Source organism: Ananas comosus, linkage group 4 (genome assembly GCF_001540865.1).
Source record: "Ananas comosus cultivar F153 linkage group 4, ASM154086v1, whole genome shotgun sequence".
Lineage (NCBI taxonomy): Eukaryota > Viridiplantae > Streptophyta > Magnoliopsida > Poales > Bromeliaceae > Ananas > Ananas comosus.
The window spans coordinates 15,317,308-15,337,687 of NC_033624.1; the positions used below are offsets into that span (position 1 = coordinate 15,317,308).

The 20,380-nt window shown below is 32.2% G+C and overlaps 1 protein-coding gene across 1 annotated transcript; it reads right to left on the bottom strand.

Annotated features, from left to right (window-relative positions):
• LOC109709599 lies at positions 7,675-8,931 on the bottom strand. Its single transcript, XM_020231899.1, has one exon. The coding sequence runs from the start codon at positions 8,744-8,746 to the stop codon at positions 7,913-7,915; it is 834 nt and encodes a 277-aa protein (XP_020087488.1). The 5' UTR covers positions 8,747-8,931; the 3' UTR covers positions 7,675-7,912.

Sequence of the window (20,380 nt, forward strand, 5' to 3'; positions counted from 1 at the left end):
CCACTTCTTACCAACCAATTAACCTCTCCCACTCTCTTTCCTCTTCTTTCTACTAATGGAAGCTTCACACAGCAAACCCTCTCTCTCGTTATCTGTAGGCTCTAGCTAGCATAAGTTAGTGACGACCCACCAAATAATTCTGATCAAACTAACAAATAATCCTTACTGTGATTTCCTCTTTTTTTTTTCTTTTTTTTGTAGGGGGCGGGGTGTGTTCACTGTTCAGGGCCTCAGGGGGTCGGTGAGGGGAGGGATGGGGACGGGGATGCATTTGTGGGGGGTAACGTGCGCATGAGAAAGTGGGCCGGAGTGGGAACACGTCACTGTCTCGAGTCCCGACGCAGCATCGAATGGCAATGTCTCGGAGGCGAAGAGCATCTGCTAATAGTTTATTTATTTTTTTAATTAATATATAGCTCAACCTTGCTATCATTGCAAAAAATTTTTTTTTTTAAAGTATGGTTTGCGATAATAAAAATATTATTAAATCTGTAGCTCTTAATCCTCTCATACGTGGCTCGCACCAAATGGCTGAGTTATTAGACAACAGTTTAACTTAATTTGTTTTTTTAATATTGTTCAGATCTTTAATTACTTTATTGCTTTCTTTTGTGATTATATTGAGATTATGTAAATCTATTTGGCATTAGTTAATTTACACCAAAATTAGAGATTTATTTATGCAACTAATTAATTAACTATACTAGTTCATGTCCTAATTAATTAGGATATATGTTCTTTAATTACTTATTTTGAACAAGATTGAAGATTCGAAGCGAATTCAAACACGTATATAATCCTTACAAAATTTTCAAATGTGCTTTATACAAAATATCCTTGGGGTACTTTATGGTAGGATGGTCCCTTTTTTTTTGCTCTTATATTTTATACAAATTGTGAGGATAAGTATACCTGCCTCATTTTGTCTCAGTAAGAAACTCAGCGTAGTCATCGAATGGCACAGTTCTTTAGCACTGTTCTTGCTAAGTCAAAATTTTAATAAGTAGAACTATCCAACTTCTACGTGGAACATGGTCATCAAACTGTGACAATTCAATAGGGTTACATCAAGCCAATTTATATATAAAGAGTTTGACTTTGGTAGATATAATATGGCTGACCACGTATATCATTGATTTTTTTTTTTAACCAAATGAAAAGACCAACATGTTAAAATCTTGATCAAAACCCCCGAAAAAAATGTAGTAGGTTTTTTTAAAAAAAAAAAAAAAACTGCTCTTTTCCACATCATTTTGGTAGACATTTTTTAAAAATTATCCATTCATGCAAAAAATGAAAAAAAAAATATTGTACAATAAAAAGTATATGTGCAAATTAAAATTCAAACAATCCAAACTACTCCCACAAAAATTAAATCAAATTAGAAATGTTTCGGGAAAGAACAATTTAATTAGGAGCATTATGCATGTCTTTTGCAGATAATCCGGAACACAAGTTAGAGACCAATGACCCACTCTAGAAATAAAATATATAGCATGCAATTATATAATATATTAGGCGTTCAATGTATTCACAACTGCACAAGAAAGCAAAGCACATCGCCTCACATGGTCTTAGGGAGCATGGGGTGGACAAAGTTAATGCCATCCACTAATTAAAATTAAAGCAATATTAGATTATGTACGTAAATTATTCGCATCACATGATTGATGATATCACCCTCATTTATTTCATTAATTTATTTATCAAGTGTTTATTACCTTCCAAGATGTATACAGATTGACAATGTGTATCACATTAGCTCAATCGTCGACATCATAGTAGTTGTTGCAGAGGTTTTGATGTAACACACCAAGCGTACGAGACAATCCTAAGCTCCAGTTCAAATTTTAGCATAAAAGGGTAAATGGGATACTGGAGCCATCTAAAATGTTTGCCTTTTGCAGGAGAGCATTAATCAGCTTGTCTTAATCAGCCACATACTTCTTAAATTTGTTAATTTATTTTTTCCATTTGTGGACATTGCACATAACATTGCAATTGAAATTAAATCTATTAAAAATCACATAATATAAATTATTGGAACTTTGGCCTCTCAATTTGGCCATAAGAATATATCCAACGATACGGGACAATAAAGCATGGGTCTTCTAAATTAACCACAGGCCTTTTGTAGAATATGATCCTTCAACATTACATATATATTTTTTTTTTTGGAAAAACTTCAAAAAAATCTCCTATGATTTCGCATTTTTTCATTTTAGTACTCTATGGTTTAAAGTGTATTAAGTTAGTACCCTGTGGTTTCGCACTTGCTCACTTTCGTACCCTGTGGTTTATTTTTATATCAAGTTAGTATCCTGTGGTTTTTAAAGTACAGGATACTAAAGTGAGAAAGTGCGAAACCACAGAATATAAAGTGAGAAAATGCGAAACCACATAGTACTAACTTGATACCCTTTAAACCACAGGGTATTAAACTGAAAAAGTGCAAACCACAGGGTACTAACTTGATATACTTTAAACCACATGATATTAAAGTGGAAAATAGTGAAACCACAAGGGGGTATTTGAAGTTTTTTTTTTTTTTTTTTTTTTTTTTGTGGTGTAACGACACCTTGTAACTAATGTCTAAAGCTATCTTCGCTCAATCAGTTCCCCCCACTTTAGTATTCTTGTTTTAAAATAACAATAATTTGGTGCTTCAACAAGGACAACAACTTGAAATCAATTGTTGAATTGTCCTCTTCGATCAAAATTTTAATTAAAAGTTCAATACAGTAATTATCAGTACTTTTATTTTATTTTATTTTTTTCGCCTTCTCGCTTCACCATTCCTCTCCAACATTTAATGAAGCATTTAATTTCGTTTATCTTATTAAAAACAAAAGTTTTTTATAAACTTTGATATAATTTTTTTCACTTTATATGATGCAGACTATTTATTTATTAGCTTTTAATTTTTGCAGGGGAGCATACGTTGCAGGAAGAAGAGCCTAGCGTGTAGAATCAGACCAGACTCTCGAAGAAAGAAGCTCCTGTTGAACAGCACTGAATAATATATAATTAAATACAAACTAATTGAATAAAAGATATATAAGACTAATTGCTAGGGGTTAAGATTAGCAATAGCATGTGATTTTATTTTTATATTTTTGTCAGCTTTTTTATTAATATTTCGTCAAATTATATATAAAAAATTTCACATATCCTATCTAGATTTATTAAATACTTATTATAGCACTCTTTAATTTTAACTTTATTATTAATATAACGAAAAAATTAATAAAATTAATAATAAAAAAATAAAATTATAGAATACTAAATTTATATATTTTAAATTATAAGATGCTAAAATGAGATGCTAAAATGAAAAAGTAGGAAAGCACAGCCTGGTATTCGAAATTTTTTGAAAAAATAAAAAGGAAAAAAAGGAGTGGATTCCAATGGGCGCATGGGATTGGCTGTTGTCTGGGTGGGGGTCAAATTAAATAATTAATTAATTATTTATTTACGGGCTGATGCTGGGCGGCACTGTTCCAGTGTGCACATGCAGTGCAGTACGCGCTGCAGACGAGGCGAGTGAGGGTGGAATTCCCGAGGCTGCGGGTGGGAGGGAAAGGATCCGCAGACAGATTGGATCTGCAACACATCCTCCTGCCTTCCCCCTCCTCCCCAGCTTTTCCGTAAACTGCACCCGGACTTTCAGCTAACTATCATTTTAATCTTCAAATCCTTAACTTAAAAAAATATATATATAGAGAGAACTTGTTTAATTTTTAAATTTTTTAAAAAAATTGTCTCCATTGGCCATTTTTTTTAACTTGTTAAAAATTATAATTATGAGAATTACATAAACTGTACTAAATTCGTAAAAATAAATAATATATTTAAATTTTAAAATCAAAATATCATCGACTGACTTAAATTAAAAAAATTAAATAATAATTAAAAATTTTAAAATGCTGGACAGCTGGCTCAAAATAGTTCATAGTTCGTATGAAATTTATAAACTTTTACCAACGCTCTCATATTATATGAATACATTAATAATTTATAAAGACTATATTTGGCAACTCTATATCATAATGAAAAACCTGCACAGTTTGTTTGGCATGGATTGCATTTATTGAGTGGAGAACTTTGACGAAGCACCCTATAACTGTATTTTAAAATTTACTTAAATTCGTATCATTTGGGACGAGATTTTTTTAGTTTTTACTGGGGCCGCAATTTGTGAGTTAGGTTCTTAATACAAAATTAAACCAAGCCCACATAGCCATATTGGACCGTTACTTTAGCCATGGGGCCACACAGTGCTTAGAGCACGCTTACCGAACCTAAACCCAAATCCCCTTTAGGCTTCGGTTTAGTGACCGGCCCATTTAATCGTATTGGGCCCAGTTCATAGATTGTACCCATCGCGCGCCTAGACTTGGTCCATATTGGACGTTGTCTGAACCCAACATAGTCCAATGCATGGTCATGGTGGGCCTTCTCAAGCCCAAATCTGCATCGATAAGTCTATTTTTGGTATGTTTTATTTTTGTCTGAAAAGGAAAAATTTTGGTTCTCAACTGAGTATATGTATATACATAGTTTTTATGGTGATAATTTGCACGAACCTTACTATCTGTTTCATTATGAATAAACTAAAATTCGAACTTAGGACCTCGGGTACCAACATCACCAAATTTTTTGCCACTTACGCTAGGGACGATTGGCAAATACTATTGAATGTTAATATTGAAAATGTTGTTCTATAGCAATTTAACATTTGGAAGAACAATAGTAATTTCACATTGTTTAACACTCTTCAACTACATTTTTCATCAGCTCTATAATTTTTTTTCTTGTTGACGCCGCTTCAATTTTGAATTAATACTATTTTTGTGCTATTTTTATAAATGAAACTATAGATTTCTTAAAACTAACTGCGTCATGTTAACAGTCGATAAAATTCACAATTCTATCAGTGAGAAAATGTTCACAGCTGCTCATTTTATGGACTCAATCCGTAAATTTATTAACGTTCCCAAATTTATCGTGAAAGTTATGTAAATAAAAAATTGAAAATGGGCTATACGTATGTCCACTGTTTTTAAGAATAAATATTAATCTATTTTTGTTTGTCATACTTGTGTATACAGATCATGCAGACATAGATGTATAGATCTACTATATAGACTCTGCTTGCACGTTATTATTTTGTTTCTTTTAATTCAAAAGTTCGTTTTAATCATAATATCTCCGAGATATTGTAAATACACAAATAATGGTTTCAATGATAAGTTTCAGTCTAGTAAACCTCACAGTTCTCGCTCCGTATACGCACTAATAAGTAGCAATAAGTGCGAGGAACTCAACAGTGAATTGCGTGCATGTGCATGCATGAATAAATTTAGAGAGAGAGAAAGAGAGAATCCACCACATCCTGTAGCAGAAAAATATATTAATGTTTGCAGTTGTCTCTCATGCAAGATCAATAATTAAACAATAATACTGTGTGCAGTACACTTGATTCCATATTCTCTTCAGAGCCTTATTAAAAACACTTGCTCCAGTAGAATATAATGTGCCATGTACAGCTATATCTCCTATGAACCCCGAAGAACAAAACGCTCTCCATTCACTCACCTCTTACTAATTCCTCATTCTTTTCGCTCTATTCTATACCTCCCTATACATATATATACCCGTATAAAAACAAAACACACTACAAAACACATCCCTAGCTACCCATGTGCTCCTCCATCACAACCCACACTCATTCAAGGCAAAGTTCCCTACTCATATGTACTTTCTCTCTATATTTCTAGCTTTTCTTACTGAGCAAACTTGTCCAAACGCTAACATCCCAATGCAAGATAAGAAAATATATGCCAGAGCTAGTCATCTCCTTTATGATCCCTCACATAAAAAAAGTAATCTATTGAAATCAAACCAATATTAGCACATCACTGATTTGCTACATCATGGCATAACATACTCTTGCACTATCAGGGTAAGTTCATTTTGTAACTCCCACATCCTCCATTTCTACACCCTTCTCTCTATCTCTACCCTCACAAAGAAAAGAAGTTGTTGGGTATGTTCTTAAATTCTTCTGTAGCCCGCCATAAAATCTTCTGATGGCCATTATATCACAGTTCAGGTTCTCCTCAGTGATTTGATTTTCATACAAATGTGCATGCATACATTTCTAAATATGTGCAATAATGATAACTCACCAGCAGGTATATATCCTGCATGTTTTCAAGTACTGTTTGGGCATGGAAAAATTAATTTATGGCTAGATATAGGAATAGGTTGTCTTCATTCCTGAGGTATTCAAATCCATGCAAGAGAAGGAACAAAAAGGAGCGCATAATGAGGTAGAGGTTATTTCTTTGGGTTTAATAAATGGGCATGGGGCATTCAATAATAGAATGATTCCAAGGAGTAGTTGGGGGTGTTTTCCTGGGTGTGGAGCTATGCAGATGGGGTGTAAACAAAAGAGAGAGAGAGAGAGAGAGAGAGAGAGAGAAAAGAGAGAATATAAACAGGTGAATTTATCGAGAAGAGAGATACTACTCAGAAAAGGGAATCCATGTACTGGTATATCAGAAGAGCACATATATCGTAAAACATGCTCACATGCATGATGTTCAGTTCTATATGCTGGAATGTGTGAGCAAGCGAGCTTGGCACACAGAAGAAAAAAAAAAAAAAATAACAATACAACTTCATCACTTCCCATGCAATCTACATGCATCATTACATGTGTCTCTCTATCTCCTTCTCTCTCATAGACACTTCCAACACATCAAACACATCCACAGTTTAAGAGTAGAGATTAATTAGTTTTGAAGATGGTGATGAACTAAATTACGTACTCCTGTAATAAGGGTTGGCCAAATTTATTCAAGAAAGAAAAGGCTACAACAAAGAGTTTTACATAAACTCAATTTAGCACATGCACATAACATCTCACTAAAAGCATTCCAAACCTCAGTAAGGTAACTAATTAAAGACATTAACATAGGATATACCAACCTCAATTCCAATTTGAAAGATAAAAACTTATTCTTTAATTTGTACTAAACAAAGTATCAGAGAAAAGAATAGAGCGAAGCACTTCCAAATTTCATTTTGTAATGATCATTAGTAATTAAATTCATATCTGAGTCGACCTCTCGCTCGCAAGAATATTGCTCCTTTGGTGGCAAAACTTTGTACTATAAGTTTCATTCTATTAATATAGTTCCTATTTGTTTCCTTTGGGATTTAGTTTTCAAGCCCTTTTCTACCCAAAAAAGGGAAAAAAATCATTATATATCATGAATACAATGACTATGGACAGCAACTAAAAAACTAAATTTTCGCTTTTTATGAAATCTGACAAAAGAGTCACTCTTAGATAGAAAAGAAGAGAATAGTGGGTGCTAGTATGACTGGAATAGAAGTACTAGACAGCAAACTGAAGAGAATAATATATAGTATGATCAAACCATCTGTAACTGCAGCAAACTTGGAAAGCCTATTGTAGCTAGTTTGTTAAAGGAACTTTACATATGTTGTACTCTTGCAGACACTAAAATCAGTATATGATATACCCTCTCAGACAGTAAAATTCTAAGTGTTTCATATGTATATGCATAGCTTTTTCTCTACTGATCAATTTTGTCTGTGGACAAAAAGTGTCCAAACATGATATTAGAAGTTCAACACGACTTAATTAAAATTGGAATTCATTTAATTCTATATATTGCACACTGACTATCTCACAATTACAATATGTGATGTAAGAGAAATAGACTTGAATTAGGCAATCAATTCGGTGATGAACACGGCCTTCGAGTGGGAGAAAAAAAAAGGAAAATCAAAGCAAATACTAATTTAAGTAGCTAGGAAGCATACAGATGAACAACAAGCAAGTCATATATTCCTCAGGCACAAGAGATCCGGTATTCTACGTAACTTTAGGAGGATCTCCGAGCCTGAGCTCGAGATCTAATTCTTCAACAGGGCTAGGACAAAGTTTGAGTACCTCAGGTTGGAATATTTTTCGTCGCTCGCCTGAAGAAGACCTTGCAAAAAGAGGAGGTACCGGATCAGTTCTCCGTCGCTTGCTAGGGATGAACTCATCATCTTCCTCCTCACCCAAATCTCTTTGCATCCAAGATCCCCTTACTCTTAACTTTGAATTCTCTTTCCCAGCACTTAATTCTGTGACATTAAGTAATTGCCTCGCTCTTGGATTTTCGTTAGATTGAATAGTAGAGTAAACAGAACCTTTCTGTTTGTCTTGGATCACTGATGGAGAATCAGAGGGAGACATCAAGATCATGTGCTCCCTCCAAATTCTTTTGGCAAACACAGCCGAAGCTTCGGTAGGAGAGAGAGGAGATGCAACCATGCCACACGCAGAATTAGGGTTAGGGTTAGGGTTAGGGCTAGAATTGTATACGAGGGAGCCAACCTGAGGAGCATACGGTGCGAACGGACTGATTTGATGATTGTGAAGACTCTCATATTGATTTTCATGGGTGGGGCTTGAAGACTGTTTGAGTCGCGCCCGATCTCTTCGGTGCACATTCATGTGACCTCCAAGAGCTTGCGCCGATCTGAATTCTCTTCCGCAGAAGCTACATGTATACGATCTCGGAGGCCATATGCAACCACCCAAGAGGCCCGCAGAGTCTTCGGCGAAGGCTTGCTCTTCCCATGATTCATTATAGGGGCCGAGGAGAGGCCTTTTGCTCAACTTCCTTCTTGTCAAGAACCAATAATTAGTGTGATCCATAGTTTTTGTGCACTACTAATGAAGGAGATCTGAGTGAGAGGGGATTGGAAAATGGTAGATGGTTGCAATTGCTTATTAATTACGGTTAAGGAAAAGTTGGATATAGATGGAACAAGTCGTCTAAAGTTGGATATAGATGGAAGAGTCCATCTATATCCATGTTGGGGACATCGAAAGATACATGAGAATCTCTAAAGAAGAAAAAGAGAGAAGTCCAGTTTCTAGAGGGATATGCAGCTAGGTACTTGTGCTTTTGACATTTTAAGGTTGTTCTTTACAACCCAAAAGAGTAAACCAGGATAGGTATTTCAAAGGAACAAAAATAGCACCAACTTACTATTCCAAGAAAAAAGAAAAGAAAAAAGCTATTATTGTGAAAATCATTAGTGTATTCATTTTCACAGGTGGGTGAAATAGGTATAAGGTTAAGCTTTTCTAATATATGAAAAGTCGATCCGTGTAAGAAGAGCCATGTTAATTATGACCCCACTGCAAATCCTCTCTCACACTTCAATACTAGTCCACTTTATTACCCAATAACTTGGACCATTTTCAGTTCAACTAACGGCTTTCCAGCTAAAGTTCATTGTTGAATCACTCAGCAGACAATGTGTAAAATATGTCTGCATCAGCATCCGTATGAAGAGAGCATGTATGAATGTACATGTCATTTCTATACCAAGATGCTTACAAATTAGTTAACCTCGAAAATGTCAATTATTGAATTGATTTAATCAATTAAAAGCAGGTTTTGGAATATATTCTTTTTTTTTTTCCTTTCCTTTTCACAGGAGGAAAGAAGCATTTCATTGTTCTCGTGCTCTTTACGTTTGTATGTTGTGTTGAAGGAAACTATCTTTAGCAATACTACTTGTACATCTAAAAAGTGAGCGTATAGCCTTATCGATTCTTTTTTAGTATTACAAATAAAAAAAATTGTTTAAACCCTTGAATTGAGGGGGGATAAGATTTACACTTGCTTTTTGGATATCCGAATAGCATTTCTCGACTATTCTTACACATGTTTTGCAATTTAACTGTATTGACCCGATTTTACTCTAAATTATCAGGTGTGATCTACATGCATGGTTTAGAATTCTTTCAAGGTACTTACATCTACTTATGAATTGAACTTTCCTAAATGTAATGCATCTTTTTAAAATGTTTCATAGTTGTATGCAGACAGATCGACAATGATACTGAAATTCAGAAACTAATGTACTTGTCCATACAAAATTAATATAACTTGGTCATAATTAAGAAACCCTTGAGATGGGCTTACAACTAAGAAATAAATTTTTGCGAGACCGGTGTAAAGACTGGGCTGACCCAATCTTTCATTATAATAAAGAGAGGCTTTTTAAATGAGCATATGCACAGGAGAGAGATTGGAAGTGACCGGATTAGTTATTTAAAATTATAATTAATATATATAATTGAGCAACCGTCCTCTTTTATGCGTCCAAATGACGTCTTACGTCATCACTTTGTATGAACATCCAATCATTCTGCTACTCACACAGAATTGGTCACATAAACAAGTGATAACTTGTTCTCATATACCTGCAATTAGGGTTTGCTGTCTGTCCTCAATTAATGCATTAACAACTTTTCCTTCGATCAAAGAAACAGATCTACGAATCATTAGTTAAGAATAGTTAATGCAGGATTATTGTCGCCTTTGTTTCAATACTTCTTCCGTTTTTCGCACTGTGCAGAAAATTTGCTGCATGAGCAGTTCAACTATTACTCTTCTACCACTGTAATTGGCTCTTGATGTAGATTAAGGGTGATTTCACTCCCTAAAAGAAAAACATTCGATTTATGACTTTTAAGTGTTTCTGAAATCAATGATGTTGTTGTTGCTTTTAACCCAAACATTAATTTGAGCACTTTTAAGGTATATACGGTGGACATCGCATATCGATCCCTTGCATACCACCTACCGTATCCGATCCAAAGGATTAGACAAAGCAAGGAGCTGGACATACGTCCACAATTAATTACATTGGCAATTCAACGAGTACTTATGTAGAATTATTCCACATAATAAAATTTAGCAGTGACAGAAACTCTGTTAAGAAAAGGGAAAATTAATTAAGGGCACTGTCCTTTGTTACAGGCGCTCTTACTTAGTGCGTTCTCTATTGCCAAAACTATCTTGTTTAGTGTAAATTAAGATCCATCTTTTGAACTGATCACTTCCTCATCACCTTCAAGAATAACTCTAGGACCCTACTAAACATAAGACAACAAGAATCATATAATAAATACACCTACTGATTCTCATGGCATTATAAAAATTTGTGAGCAACCAAGCAGTTGGTTGGATTAGCATAACAACAAATTATGTTGTACAAAGCAATGTGCATTAATCCTTGAATTAAACGTCACCTTCTAGTGGTCTTCTGTAGGAGTCTGCTGTCCTCTCTTGAACCTTTCTTCTTGAGCGTTTCTTGTTCATGAATTGGCGGAGACTAATAATATGAATGAAACCTTGCAACATAAAAAGTTTGCATGCAAAAGTAATTTGAGAATTTTTGGCATTGATGGAGCGGATTGTTCTATAGTTTTGGAACACAAAATCAGCAGAATGAAACCAAAAGAATTCTAAAAACACAAGGTCCTTAAGGCTAGTGTTGGTTTCAATATTGTAGCCTGCTTTTGAGCTGGTTGGAGTGAAAGTGAGTAGATTCACAGCATTAGTGCCAGTAGAGATGATTCGGTTTTCTACTTAATATTCCTCACTCAACAACGTTTTGGACTTTCTGACGTTCAAATGTCCTTTTTAAACTATCTTATAGTCAATGATTCGACATTATTTTTTCTATCATGTGAGATTATGTGCATGACAGAATATCTGTCTTGGAAGCTATCATCGATTAATTGCAAAAAGTGTCAGCACCATAATGGTGCTTCTCTTTAAAACTTTATCATTAGATTTGGCTTATTACGTCTTTCTCTTTTATTGGCTAACTCGTACACTATTTTAGAATCATTTGTTAGTTCAGACATTTCATCTCCGCTAATGTTTGTTTCAACCTTGCGATATAGATGTCGGTATCTCGTAATTATGTAAAAGCAATTATGCATGTTACAAAGGCCAACGAGTTAAATCTATTACATACTCGGATGATTGCAATAGATAAGCAACAAATTAAATGAAATGTTAACTAATCTAGCTAGGTAGTTACTGGACACAGGAGGAGAATGTAAACTGGACAAATTGAGGTAATTTTAGAACACCTAGCCGTACAAAGGTTAGGATATATTTGGAGAATCTTCCTTGAAATACTTGTGATAATTCATGAACTCTACATGACACTCGGCCACGATATGATTTTTCTTAAAAAAAAGAAGAACAGATTATAAAAGCAACAGTGTTCGACAGCCACTTTCAAGTTTTTTATTAGTTAACATCTTTGTCTCCAGCAATAACAATACAGCATGCCAGTATTGACAATTGATATATCAACAAAGTAGGTTGGAGTGAAAGAGATGGATTTCTCAAAATTTCTGTAAAAAATGCTATATAAGACTGCTCGCATTAGGATCCATTTTCTTATCCTAGCCGTCTCTACATTATATCGAGTGTCTTTAAATCCAATACGATGAAAAATATAATACGACATGCATCATTCTCCAGTAGCTTAAGCTTTAAAATTACACTGATTTTTCATTGGAATCAGATATATCTAACTCCCACTACCTATAACAACGAATTAAAAGAGAGAATCAGTATGAGAATGAGGCATGCCACTCACATAACCTCAGAAATTTGACTAAATAATTCTTCTAATTCCTTTCATTTTTGGGAGGTAAAGTATGGATCGTCGCATGAATTTAAACTCCAAATGTGTGGGGAAAAATATGTCACATTGACAGTCTAATTTAAACTTGAGTTACATTACTCTTTCATCACTTCACGCAAGATATATATCACTCGCTATCACACGAAGATTTTAAAACTTTTGCCAACCTTTTGAAGCAATCAACGGGCTATTTTCCTTGATCGTGATTGCAAGAATAGTGTCCAATCTGGCTTGATCAATAGACACTAGCTAGATTGACAAGAAAAGAATACATAGACCGCCTTGTACACCATAACACAGGTCTTTGTCACAGGAGAACAGCATGCAGTATGTGGAGGGGTTGAGAAAAAACCAACGAGTACGACATATTTAATTTAAAGAATCTGTTATCTTGATCTTCAACAAGACTCTTCATTAAAATATTCTTGTACCATAATAAAGTTTCTACGTCCAGCGATATATCTCTCTCAAGTTGCTAGTAGAATATTTGATTAAACCATATTGTCGAATGCATGATTAAAGGAAAATCCCATGGTCCTTTCACACAACTGTATATAATTGCAACAACCAGTTTTCACTAGATAGCTAAGTGATTCACACATGCACAATTCCACCAATTTTATCCCTTCTTACTAACTCAGTACACATCTACATTTGTCCACCAGTGTTTACAGACTGTGGAGGACGTACTGACGATCTAGAGTAAAATAACCAGAAATATTAGGTCGGGGGAGATTCTGCAGGATCTGATTAACATAGCAACGTGCTGGTGGTTAATCTGGAAGGAAAGAAATAACGTGATTTTTAAAAACCACTTTGCTGACCCTCTCTTCGTAGTCGGGCATATCAAGGAGTTGGTAAGAGAGTGGATGGACTTTTGTTGAGCTGAATAACCTGTCGATTACTTTTGTTGTTATTTCTCTTTTCTTTTTCTTCTTTCTTTGAGCTATATTTTTCTTCTCGAGGCCATGTTGCCTCACTGTTTGTAGCCAAGTTCATTTTCAAAATGAATGGAGCGGGTAGCGTGCTACCTTTTTCTCAAAAAAAAATCTTGCCCGCTTGTTTGTTTGAGACGGCATGCAGTTAATAATTTACTCAATTATTTAGTTGGCATACAATAACACTATATATATATATATATATATATATGAATTATTTGTCAACAGAAAATTTATTGCCATTATTTGTTTCATATGCCTCGATCAAGAGCAGTGGGTGGACCCAATCTCATGCTCTGATGCTCTGTCATCAGTGGCTGTCCTTTGAATGATAAAGGCTTGCAATAATTCTTCTGAGAAATAACAAAATCAGATACAAATCAAACATACTTATGCTTGATAATATAAGTAAGAGAACAAGCAAGCAAGCAAGCAACAAAGCAAAGAAAATAAATAGTTCAAAATAAAGACATTTTAAAGTATTTAAGAAATAGTTGGTGTGCACGAACAAATATTGGCTTCGGCACGAAGTCGATCTACCAAAGGCTCATAAAAGTCGGCAACAATATTTGCTTCGGCACCGACTTTGGTTGTTCAGTGCCTATCCAAGCTGAGTCTGCAAGCTAAATCGTTTTGATGCCGACTTCAGCTTACCAAGGTTTCTTCGGGCTTCGGGCCGAGAAAAATAGAAGCTCGACCCGGCCCGATAGTTTTTTCAATCCCTTGAACTCGGCCCCGGCCGGTAGCCGTCTTTGGGGGCCTAATTCCTAGACCAGCCCAATATTATTTGGATTAGGTCCATGGGCCTTATTAGAAGATAAATTGGTTGGGCCGGAAGAATAGATCTGCACCGTTCGAAAACGAAACATGGAAAAGATCTCGGCCGTTCGGAAATGGACGGTGGCGATTGGGGATGTCGTTTCGGAAAGCGCAACAGTCGGGCCCACTGGTCCATCCCGGGCCAACCAGAAACATCCACGTGTCGCTCTCGTGACACTCCACGTTAAGACCAACGAGGTCCCCCTCTAAAGGGGTCGATCTTAAGTCCTTAAAAGACATCCCACGTGCACCTGTCCAAAATCTAAAGAGCACCCCAGCCCCCGAGAACCACCACACGTGTCCTTCCACCGAACAGACGTGGAAAAATGGAAAAACATCGAAAAAAAGGATAAAGAAAATTGAAAGCACCTCTTTCTTTATTTCGTAGTGGGGCCCAGAGATCGCATACCGTGATTGCGTGGGCGAGCAACGTGTTTCGGGAATCACGGCCTTTTGTAGCGATAACGATGTGTGATTTCTTTATTACAGCTCATTAGAATGTGATCGATCGATGGGTATTATTTTATTATTCGGGTAAAATTATAATTATAAGTTAAAATATAATCAAATAGAGAATCTAATTAGGATATACAAGTAGTAATTTTTTTATAATATATTATTTTGCTAAATGACAATATTAATTTTTTTAAGAAAAAATTAAGCTTTAACTCTCAATCATAAAAAAAAAATAGAATATTGAATGAATTTAATATTAAAAAGTTTAATAAATTTATTAAATCGGGTATCTGCATGTCGTTCTCTTCATCAAGGTAAGAGAACGCTTCGCGCTTTACGCGTGTCGAACAGAAATTTTTCTCTCTAGTCATGGTTTCATTGTATTTAGCAATGAGTTGAATGCAGATTCTAACAAATGTCATATACATGGCCATTAAATTGTCATCACGTATCCTTGTCACCGTGACGAACACCGGGAGATACATATGTTTTCTGATCCTTAATAAATTTGGTATTATCTAATTTAATAAGTTGCCAAAGTAAATAAGATATTTAATATTTATAGAATGGTGACAAATTTAATATATAATACTATTTTTTTTTCAATATTGTTATATTAATTAATTTAAATCGGTAATCTGTTCAACAGGTTACCTCATGTAAAATCTAATTATACCTTTTACTAATTAAGAATTAGATTTTAATATTTATGGTACATTGAAGCTTTCCTCTTATTTTATATTCGGTAAAATTATAAGAACTAAGTTGAAATACTATTAATAGTACTAATGACTTTGTGCTATTAAGTTTCTATCCTTGGATTACAAGATATGCGGTTAGGATGATAAGGGCCCCCTATGGTTGAGTGGGTGGTTAGTTGAATAGTATATCCGAACGAATGAAAATGATAGAAGAAGTAAATCTAATGGCAGAAAACTTGATAGCATCAAATATTTCGTGCTATCGATAGCATCCTAGCCGTGCTATCGATAGCATCCCAGCCGGACTCAAATTATAATTATAAGTTAAAATATAATCAAATAGAGACACTAATTAGGACGTACAAGTAGTTTTTTTTTATAATATATTATTTTGCTAAATAATAATGTTAAATTTTTTTAAAAAAAATTTAAGTTCTGAACTATGAATCATAGAAAAAAAAAATGTATATTGAATGAATTAATATTAAAAAATTTAATAAATTTATTAAATCGGGTATATACATGTCGTTCTCTTCATCAAGGTAAGAGAACGCTTCGCGCTTGACGCGTGTGGAACTGAAATTTTTCTCTCTAGTCATGGTTTCATTGTATTTAGCAATAAGTTGAATGCAGATTCTAACAAATGTCATATATGGCCATTAAATTGTCATCACGTGTCCATGTCACCGTGATGAACACTCGGAGGTACATATGTTTTATGACTTAGGCCACGTTTGAATACCCTAAAAAACGTAGCATAGTTAAACTATGCTACACCTATAAAAAATTTATTCTATGATATGTTTGGGAGAAAAAAAAATACCGTAAATTTTGGAGTATAGTTAAACTATACTAAAAAAAAATGGAGTAAAAATATAATCCACTCTAACCAAAGAAAAAGAATTCCATCATTTCTAGGCAAAGATGCATCAAGTTCTAACTTTTAAATTTCAACATAGATTTTAAATTTTAAATTTTACAATTTAATTTATATTCAAATTTTTAATTTCAAATTTTAAATTTGAATTTTAAATTTGAAATATCAAATATTAAATTTTATAATTTCAAATTTTAAATGTCAAATCTTAAATTTTAATTTTTTTAATTTTATAAATTCAAATTTTAATTTTCGAATATCAAAATTTAAATTTTAGTTTACAAATAATAAATTTTAAATTTTAAATTTTTTAATTTCTAATTTCAATTTTTAATTCTAAATTTTTAATTTTCAAATTTAATTTTTAAATTTCAAATTTCATTTTAAACTTTAGTTTTCAAAATTCAAATTTTAAATTTTAAATTTCAAATATCAAATTTTAAATTTTAAATTTTAAATTTCAAATTTTAAATTTCAAATTTTAAATTTCAAATTTCAAACTTTAAATTTTAAATTTTAAATTTTAAGTTTTAAATTTTAAATTTTAAATTTCAAATTTCAAATTTCAAATCTCAAATCTCATAGTTGAAATTTCAAATTTGAACTTTAAATTTTAAATTTAAAATTTAAAATTTTTATTTAAATTTTAAAATTAAATTTAGATTTTTATATTTTAAATTTTTAATTTTAAAATTTTAAAATTTAAAATTTCACATTTCACATATCAAATTTTAAATTTTAAATTTTAAATTTCATTGAAATTTGAAAATTGAAAATTGAAGTTTTAACTTTTAATTTTAAAATTTAGAAAAATTTCGTGAAATTGCACAATGCGCATCCAAACAGTTTAAAAATTGAATCCGTAGAATTTTTTTATAGTTACAGGATTCCCTATTTCGTTTGGACCAAAATCACAGTTTATAAATTTCGTGGAAATTTTTTACTATGCATCCAAACAGGCCCTTAGTATGTTCGAGAATTGTGATTTAAAAAATTAAGCTCTTAACTCTCAATTATAAATAAAAATATATATTAAGTGAATTTCATATTAAAAAAATTAATAAATTTATTAAATTGGGTATCTACATGTCGTTCTCTTCATCCAGATAAGAGAACGCTTCGTACTTTACGCGTGTCGAACGAAAATTTTTCTCTTAAGTCATATAGTTTCATGGTATTTAGCAATGAGTTGGATGCAGATTCTAACAAATGTCACATATGGCCATTAAATTGTCATCACGTGTCTATTTCACCGTGACGAACACTCGCAGGTGCATATGTTTTATGACTTTGTATGTTCGGGAATTGTGATTTAGTAAGTATATCTTTCCGTACACGCTACAAAAATAAAAAACTAACGTGGGCAACCTATACCTATTCTTTGAAATATCTTTCTCCGATATAATAGCTCTCTTCTTCTTCTTCTTCAGAGAATGAAAATTGGGACTAATTACAAAGCAATGACTACATAATTGTAGAGAGGCACACGGAAACGCTTGTAGATTTTTTTATATATATTATTGGTTTTTTATTGTACGCTCTAACTACCGTGGGGAAAGTTGACGTGCCACAGCAACATTGGTTGATCTAATGCGGTTTGGGTGATCGGTGTACGTAAATTATATGAATTCTCAATATATTTTATCACGCGATAATTTTTTTTTCACCTTCATCATCATGTAATTCTTTTTCTTCTCTCCATCAATTTTTTAATTAACGTATCTAATTAATACATATAAAATGGCCTACTACTAAACTTTCAATTAATGTATTTAAATTCTTCATTAAATTTTTAATTAACGTATCTAATTAATACATCTAAGATGGAGAGAAGAAAAANTGGCCTACTACTAAACTTTCAATTAATGTATTTAAATTCTTCATTAAATTTTTAATTAACGTATCTAATTAATACATCTAAGATGGCCTACTAGTAAACTTCTAATTAATATATTTAAATGGTTCCCTGTCAAGTTTATCTTCACCTTTACCACCATGTGATTCTTCCCCTTCTCTTCATCAAACTTTTAATTAATGTATCTAATTAATACATCTAAAATGGTCTATTACTAAACTTTCAATTAATGTATTTAAATTCTCCATTAAATTTTTATTAACATATCTAATTAACACATCTAAAATGGCTCACTACTAAACTTCTAATTAATGTATTTAAATGTTTCCCCAGTCATTTATAATTTTCACCATTTTATTTCTAATTAATTTATTACGATCCTTTACTTTTCCTCCACAAGACTTCTAATTAATCAATCTTCGTCAAGTTTAATTTGTTTATTTATTTTAATTATTTTGTATGTACAATTTTGAAATTATCAAAATGAGAAGCTCAAAAAATAAGTTGGAGAAAACTGCGAGGAAATCAAGAGGAAAAAAAAAAGAATGCTCAGGTAATATAGAAATTTTTTTTTTAAAGCAAAATAAATAGTAATTTTAATTGTTTCGTCAAGAAAAATTTAATTACTAACATTATTTTCTATACACACTTTTTTAAATTATGTTCATAAGAAGTTTTAAAATATTACCTTAAATAACTTGAATTTGTATTATTATTTGCAGTTTAATCCAGTCTTCTGATTTCGATGAAGAAGAAAAGTGAAGATTTTTTCAGCAAAACTATCATAAGATCTGATTTCTATAATATTTGAAGGATATTTTGAAGGATATGTGTAAGAGACTTATTTTATTTTGAACTTTATAGCATGAAGTTTATAGTATGAATTTTAGAATTTGGTAAAATTTTAAAATTTCTAAACACAATTTATTGAAGAATCGTGATGTTTTGGAGTCATATAACTTTTATTCCAAATTTTATAATTGAAAAAAATTAATATTTAGGATTCTAAATATAATTTTATTTTTTAAAATTTTAAATTTGAAATTCGGATAAATTGCATTGTTACCCCCTGAATTTTTGACGAAGTTTCACTTTTTCCCTCGAACTCCTAAAATGGACATCTAACCCCCTAAACTCTAATATTTCATTCATGTTACTTCTTCCGTCAGTTTTCCGTCAAGCTCTGTTAACTGAAAACTGACGGAATGGGTAAAACGAATGAAATATTAGAGTTTAGGGTGTTAAGTGTCTATTTTAGGAGTTTGGGGAGTTAAGTGAAACTCGCCAAAAGTTCAGAAGATAGCAGTGCAATTTACTTCTAGGACTAGTCTTGACTGTAAATTATTTTATAATAATATGTTACTTATGGATTGACTACTAACTCTCAAGTTAGTGGTCATACTTGATTTTAAATATATATATATATTTTTTATCCAAAAATAAATCATACAATAATTTATTCTATATTTTATTGTAATAAAATAAAAGCGAAAGAAATTAATTAGAGTGGCTTAAAAATAAGAAAAGAGCGATACTAAAAAATTAGAACATTATATATATTTTTAGTACTCGTTTGTCCATTTTATCTTTAGAAGTATTATTCTAAAACATTATAACATATTATTTTATATTTTTATATTAAAATTTTTTAATTTGCTGAAATGAAGTACAAAATTTTTATTTTAGGCTACAATAAAATTACATTGCATAGTTTCATAAGAAATAAATATATTTTCTAATAAAATATTATTTTATATTTTTATATTAAAAATTTTTAATTGGCTGAAATGAAGTACAAAAATTTTATTTTAGGCTACAATAAAATTACATTGCATAGTTTCATAAGAAATAAATATATTTTCTAATAAAATATTATTTTATATTTTTATATTAAAATTTTTTAATTAGCTGAAATGATGTACAAAAATTTTATTTTAGACTACAATAAAATTATATTACATAGTTTCATATAAAATAAGTGCATTTTCTATAACAATACTTCTAAAGATAAAAGGGACAAACGAGTACTATAGAAAATTAACTGAAAATTAAATTTCTATATCCTAGTGAGGACACCTATTGTAAATCAACCATATTATCAAGTACACGATGACAGTAAAGTGTTCGAGTATCGTAGATAGTTAGTATCACTCTTTGCTTATTTTTAAACCACTCT